Genomic DNA, 7,500 nt, shown 5'->3' with positions numbered 1-7,500 from the left:
TCACAGACTAGGAATGAAGGCTTTGGCAAAGATATTTTGTTATTCTTCTTTTTTTTGGGTCAGAATCTCTGACCAAAGACATATGGCGACTGTGGTGTTGTATTTACCGATTTTCAATCGTTGTTATGAATCCCGGGAGATGAATTCATCCGCACACTGATTTGTTCAGATTTCTCACAGCTTCAACCACATGTATACTTCCAAAAGAACGCTACGTTTGGGAAACGTAGCCCGCACATACATTGTAACGGGCCTTCGCGCAAGAGATTAGACCCAATATTTATAACATTATCAAATACTCTAAACTTGTGCAGTGTGTATCGTGTTCACGTCAAACACGTGTAGTACAAAGTCACGGCATTCCCTATGCAAGTAAACATTTTACATGTGTTCAATGGAGACCATCGAAAGAGAGACCATCAAACTGGAGACTATGAAAATAGAGACCAACTTCACGGTTCTTGTCGGCTAGCCTTAACGTTGCAACATCCACTGTCCTTAGTGCTACATTAATGTGTGATTTACAATATGTCTCTTCTTCAAAGAGGTCAACTTCCCTTATAAAAGTGTTGGGCTACAAAAACAAGATCCAAAGAGACAAGGGAGAGAATCTTATGATCTTAAAAATGCAATTGGATCCGACTAGACGGGATATAATCTTTACTGGCCCAAAACCCAACATGCCATATTCTCCCACTCTCCATGACCACTTTGACAAAACCAGCAGACCATCTCGAAAACAAGCTGGAGGAAAGAAAGGATCTGTGCTGATTCCTCCCTAACAAATATGGATCTTATTTCTCCAAAAAATGAATCCATGTTAAGGGCAGACAGCTCAAAGTCTAAGAGAATGGATGAACGGATTGACATGTTCAATAGGTATGTGCGTGTGGTTGGGGGACATAACCATAGCAAAGTGGAGAGCAGTACTCATAGATTGTTGTGGCTGGAGGCTGGGACTCATGAGCTCAAAGGGCTTTTCACATTAGAAGCCATGACAACTTTTGTTGTCATCCTAAAGGAGCCCACACTCATGCCCACCTCACAATGCACACTAAGCAATTCCATTCAGAAAACAGATGTATGCAGTAGTTTCTGTCATTTCTTTTGATTTACACTCATGCAGCAGTGATTTGAAGAAGAAGAAGAAGAAGAAGAAGAAGAAGGAGCAGCAGAAGAAGAAGAAGCAGCAGCATATGGCATGTGTTTGCAGTATGGTTGGTCTCCCATGTCCTGCTACAGTTGTGCTCCAGAGCGGTGCGATCTCTGTGTTCATTTTAAAGTTCTTTGACTCCCCTGTTCCCACCGAGAACGAGAGAGTTGAGACTTGAAAGTGAGCACCACAGATGTACGAGCCTTCAGAAGGGTTTCCCTCAGGCGGGAGACATTCTAAGGAAAAGAGTCCCGGTAGTTTCTGCAATGAACCAGGGATGGATGAAATGGTTGGAGCCTGGATGGTCCACATTGGGAGGGAGAGTCAAACAGCGCCACTCTTTCATGTTTTACTCTGTTCTAATGTGGAAGCCATCGTTTTTTTATGACAAGGAGGTATAGCAAGGATCTGGATCTGGGAAGATCACCATGTCCTTAAGAGAGCTAAGGGTTAGGGGGAAGTCCTATACCGGAGGACTACACGCATGAAATTGACCGGGATTAACTTTTTTATATGTCATTGTTCAATATAAATATCTCGAGGCATATCTGTAAGTGCCTTTAGCCAGTTATTATCTTATAAAATATTTATTATCATATAATAACTGGCCATAATAACATTTATTCTCTTATCTTACAATAAATGTATTCCAATGCTTTCTGATTCAGTTCTTTAGCCCTTCTAGCTAGGCTCTAGCTACGAGGGAGGGATATGGGATGTTCCACATTTAATGAGTTCCTGTTTGCTCTGTTGGCGCACAGTTGGTTTCAGATCCTGCCAGTGGATGTACGGCTGCACGGCTGGCCTGGAATGCCTGGATTAAAAGCAAACAGGATATCGACAATAACACAATTAGAGGCAGATTCAAGCTTTCCTCAAATTACCGAGCTGACATAGTGTCTGTGCTGTGTACGATACACGCAGGCACGCATACACGCATGTACGCACGCACAAACATACACATACACACATACAATCACACACAGAGACACACACACATGCACACACACTCACACACACACACACACACACACATATACACACACACACACACAAAAGAGGGATTTTGGAGTGCTCTATGATTGCACAGAACACCTCGAGGTCAATAAAGAAGAGAAATGCACCACTGGAGCAAAGGAGAGAAGAGAAGATGAAAAATTGTTTGTTAAGAAGATATCCAGGAAGTTGGCCTGTTGTCATAAAGGCCTCTGTTTCAACAAACAGCAGAATGGATACAGCCTGGTGTATCTGTTGTTGTAGGAAGAGGCCATAACTGAATATCTTATCAATTTGGAGGGACTGTATTGAAATGTGTGTCTCAGTTTAAAGAGCTGGCATCGAGACTAAAGTGTTTTTGCGCGTAACATTAAAAGCACAAGCAAATAAAAGAATACCTGAAAGCGACTTGCTTCAGGAACCCTGTTCAGAATGAGTACAGAGAGAGAACCCTTGTCTGGTTGTGTATGGAGGTTAAGTCATGAGCATCCACCCTTCCACCGCAGTAGCTGCATTAAAAACACATACGTGTCATGTAAACATAATAATAGGAAAACAAGTTAAACCGAGGCCTGCGGTGTGCACAGCAGACCATTTTTGAGCAGAGCTGCACCGTATGGCATTATTAAGCTGATAACTCATCTCAGACACAAAGGCCACATTTAAGGAGAAAAGATTGAAATCCAAAAAGTCTGTTTGTCCTACAGAGACGAGAGCTCCTCCACAGTGGATCACATCAGCTCTAGCCCTACCTCTAGCTGCTCATCCTGGGGATCTGGTTAGGTAACGGTGTGGAGCCTGGCCCACAAAGGGTCTGTGTGTGTCTGTGTGAGTGTGAATGTGTGTGTATGGGGGGTATCGTCGATTTAAATGAAGGCAAAGCGATTCGGTCTCGCTAAGGGGCTGCCAAACTCCTCTGGAAATACAAATAAACCATCACAATGCTGCTGACTTGGCTCACACGCACACACACACACACACACACACACACACACACACACACACACACACGCCATTGCATCACTCTAATTATCTTACTTTTAGCATAAAAGTGCACCGTTTTCCCCTGACTGATCGTCTAATGGTAACACCGAGCCAGGCGTTGGCGGATTGCACTCAAACAATATGATTGGACACGCGTGACGTGACCTGGAGAGGAATTCTGGCGGACGTGTGTGGGTGTGCTCGTGTTTGCGTGTGTGCGTGTGTGTGTGTGTGTGTGTGTATGAGTATGTGCATGTACATGTGTGTGTGTGTGTGTGTGTGCCTATGAGAGTATGCAAGCACATATGTTTGTGTGTATGAGTGTTCTCTTGTACACGTGTCTGTGTGAGTGTGCATGTGCATATGCGTCCGTGCATTGGTGTGTGAGTGAGAATAGTGGAGTAGTCCCCTAACTGCTCTGGGAATGTCCAAATTGGACAATTATCACCTTCACATCTTGGCAGTAACTGCAGCGGGTGAATTACGATTGATCATTCACCATGTTTTACTTTCCACTGCTGTCATGGCCCAATTGCTGACCCTATACAACACAATTCACCTCAACTCAAACAATGTACGCATGTTGTAACATCATGATATTAGAGCTGACAAATGACATTTGAAAGTAGAAAACCAATGTTGGTCAAGCAGATTTGTGTGAGTGAGCCACAGAGTGAGTGAGAGCAGTCTCTGCCGGACCCCAGTTCCCATGACCCCCCCCACAACCACCATCCCCCTAACAAGCCATTAGGAGGACAGACTGCATTAGCCTGTCAGCGTTAGCAATCAAACACGACAACAATTAGCCTCAGCTACAGCAAGGTGAGAGGACACATTTGAACTTTGCCGTTTCCAGATGGGTTTCTTTCACACACACCTTCATACACACCCACACACACACACACACACACACACCCACACACACACATACAATCACACACACACACACACACACACACACACACACACACAGAGACACACTCGCTGCCATGCACACAGCACACACAAACATAAGAACACACACACACACACACACACACACACACACACACACACACACACACACACACACACACACACACACACACACACACACACACACACACACACACACACACACACACACACACACACACACACAGTACCTGGCTGTGGTTCTAAACGGTAGGAGTGATGTGCAGCAGCGAGACCTGGGGCTACAGAGCTCATGTAGCCATGACAGTGGCTGATGTCAGAACCCCGGGGAAGACTGATGACTGGGAGACCCATTACCGCTCTGAAAGACCCAGGTGTTGTGCCCCGGCACTAATAGTGTCAACTAGGACTCATCTTTTGACTCATGTACCCCTGAGTCTGAAAACGCTGCCAAGTACAAAATTTCACAGGCATGAAACTGAACACAATAAAGAGGTGAGTCCATCTTCTTAATGGTTCCAGTGAGTTACCTCACTTAGGATTTCAGTCATTCGGTGGAAAGATTTACAGAACTTGCATGTTAGTAATCCGAATAACTCAATGGTATTAAATTGCTAATCACATTCAACCAATGTGTTGATTGTGCCATTATTTTGCAATCTTTCTCAGGGCCAAAGTACCACCTGTTTGAGGAACACTGACATAGAATATGGCACTAAGACTCCAAAAAAAAATCTTGAAGACTGGGATCAAAGATTTGTAAAATACATTCTGAAAAACAGTATGTTGGAAATATGTGAAGTATGAATTGGACGATGGTTGGAGTTAGGGTTCGTATGTGGACATGGGTTGAGTTAGGGCTCCTGTTGCATGTGAGGAGCAATGTTAAGGACATTGTGAAAGTAATAATAAGATATGAAGACTGGGATTATTAAAAAATATACCAACATATGAAACATAGAAAGCATGAAGCATGTGGCACATCAGAGGCAATCCTGCGGTCATTAGTAAGAGTGTTAATACGATGTATGCTTGTGTAGTCCTTCAAGTATAATAAGAATATCTTGATAAAGGCTTCTTGTTGTTCTAAGCCAATGGTGTTAAACTGTGTTCTTATTGAAGATCAAACAGCAGGCCTCCGCCGGTCTCTGAGCCGGTCTGTTCTCCGTTACCGTGGAGCCGCCATGCATCTGCTCCACACACACACAACTCCTTACCCCCCCCCCTTCTCACCCTTCTCTTTTTTCTATCGGTAAAAAAACAAAAAAAAGCAGTTAAAAAGGCTTCTCCGTCGTTTTGTTTGGTTCATGATAAAAAGGTACAGGCTTGGCTCTGGGGCTAATTGTAATGAGATATCGACTCAACTCTAACAAGGTGCTGGAGTCTCAGCGTTATCAACAGCATGTGATGATGATGATGATGATGATGATGACGATGAAGATGATGAAAAGGAGGATGTGTGACCCACGGTGGATTTTCTTTTCATTTTTACGCTTCTGTTTTTCCAACGATACCAACGTCTCTCTGACCCCCACAGAGCGGGACTCGCTCTCACGCCATCCAGCCGTAGAACAAAAGCGCGGTGGAAAAAAACTGGGAAAATAGAACGTCCACCGGCCATGAATATTTAGGGGCCTTTTGTGTGAAACCTCTAAGGAAGCCTCAGCATCTGTAATTGAGTTACTAGCTATTCTTTTCAATTGTTCTCTTCAAATTGCACGCAGGTGCTTCTGAGCAAGACGATACGGGGAGATGTGTGATTGTGCAGGGCTTTCTATCAGTGTTCTCTTGTGTAAGCTGAAATTCATAAAGACGAATGGTTCCTGACCTGGGTCGCGTCCAAATCACAGAGTGATTTAGGCAGTCTAAACTCCCCTTGACAATAGGAGGGGGGAGAGAGAGTGAGAATGCATTTGTGTGTGTGTGTGTGTGTGTGTGTGTGTGTGTGTGTGTGTGTGTGTGTGTGTGTGTGTGTGTGTGTGTGTGTGTGTGTGTGTGTGTGTGTGTGTGTGTGTGTGTGTGTGTGTGTGTGTGCGCGTGCGTGCGTGGCTGGGTGTAATCGTTGTCCGTGAGAGTATGGGAGTGCTCACTTTACCCCATCAATGACCGTCCCCCCTTTGGTTATTTATGGTGTAAAGTGATCCAGATTGTTTGGTGACGGACGTGTTGAGGACATTCACAAGGCCCACGTTACCTGAGAAGCAACTTCAAATTCCTTCAGCCGACCTGCCACTGTATCCACCCCGGGCAACAGAGCTGCGCACGCACACACGCACACACGCACACACACACACACACACACACACACACACACAGGCGCACACACAAGCACAGACACCCACAGACACACACCACAGTAGGACATAAGAAATACATTAAATCATATGAGAAAGAGCTAAAGACAGGACAGAAACAATAAAAGACAATAACTGTCTGTATATTTGAAATATGTGATCCCATAACTAATGTGTTATAGCATAATCATGTAAACGCATCAACGATAGTGTGTTAGTAATTATGCACTTGTGCAATGCAGTATGGGTATTCGTTTGGGCACATCTCACCAGAGATGTCAGGTACGGCCTGCTCCGGGACGTGAGACGCATGCCCTTCCACGCTTCTTGTGTCCGACAGGCTGTCCCCCTGCAACCTACGCAGACAACACATGAACACAAGACAACACATAACACCATTACTTCCTGTCCACCAACAACAACACAACAGCCAGCGTACGCTAAGCTAACAAGCCCACACGGCGGCCTTCCTGTGTTTGGCAGACGAGGGTCGACGCGTGGTCAAACTTTGTAATCTGCGTGTAAATATTTACACTTTGTAATGTAAGATCCCCCGAAACGGACAAACAGCGGATGGCTATCATGTCAAAGGTGGTGAAACAAAGAAGAAGTGTTCGCTGGGGATGATTATCTCTCAGCCAATAGGGGCTTCGGGACATCTGGGAAGGCTGCGAGACAGGAAGAACCTGTGGGCACGGATCCTATCTGTTCATCAGCGCTTCTCCTCCCGCTGAAGATGAAAATATGAAAATACACATCTCTGCAGTAAATTACATTCATATGCAACCAACGGTATTCAATTACGAACTCACCAGTGGATACAGCAAAGGAAATGTTCTTTCTGTTTTCCCCAGGAATTAACGAAAAATATGAAATCGGCTCTCTAATCCTACTAATCACATAACCTGAAGCATAACCGGCCCTAATCTTTTGGGCTCTAAGCCCGGATGGCTCTTTTGCATGAGGATATCTGTATGGAAGAGGGTCTGGCCGATCTGGGCTGTCTCCGCATCGTGCTGGAGAGATTTAGCGTCCTCGGAGACTTTAAAAGTATACTGCGGGTGAAACACAAACAACTTGAGGAATTTCTTGTTTTTTCATTCGGCGTAGGGGAATGCTAACTATCAATCTGAGTGGCGATCTGGCGGTGTACAAAAA

General features: G+C 44.7%; 1 protein-coding gene across 1 annotated transcript in view; it reads right to left on the bottom strand.

Annotated features, from left to right (window-relative positions):
* Positions 1–7,500, bottom strand: part of cUnh8orf34 (chromosome Un C8orf34 homolog) — a gene marked incomplete at its 5' end in the record, with an annotated part of 68,543 nt that overhangs the window by 13,306 nt on the left and 47,737 nt on the right. Inside the window, 2 exons of the mRNA XM_079754533.1 lie at positions 6,243–6,304; positions 6,613–6,698. Of these exons, the coding sequence (XP_079610659.1) occupies positions 6,243–6,304; positions 6,613–6,698 (148 nt within the window). The remainder of the gene's footprint in view (positions 1–6,242; positions 6,305–6,612; positions 6,699–7,500) is intronic.

This window comes from Pollachius pollachius, assembly GCF_949987615.1.
Source record: "Pollachius pollachius genome assembly, chromosome: 17".
NCBI lineage: Eukaryota > Metazoa > Chordata > Actinopteri > Gadiformes > Gadidae > Pollachius > Pollachius pollachius.
Note: the sequence above shows the minus strand (reverse complement) of the source record. Positions and strands in the feature narration are given on the sequence as shown.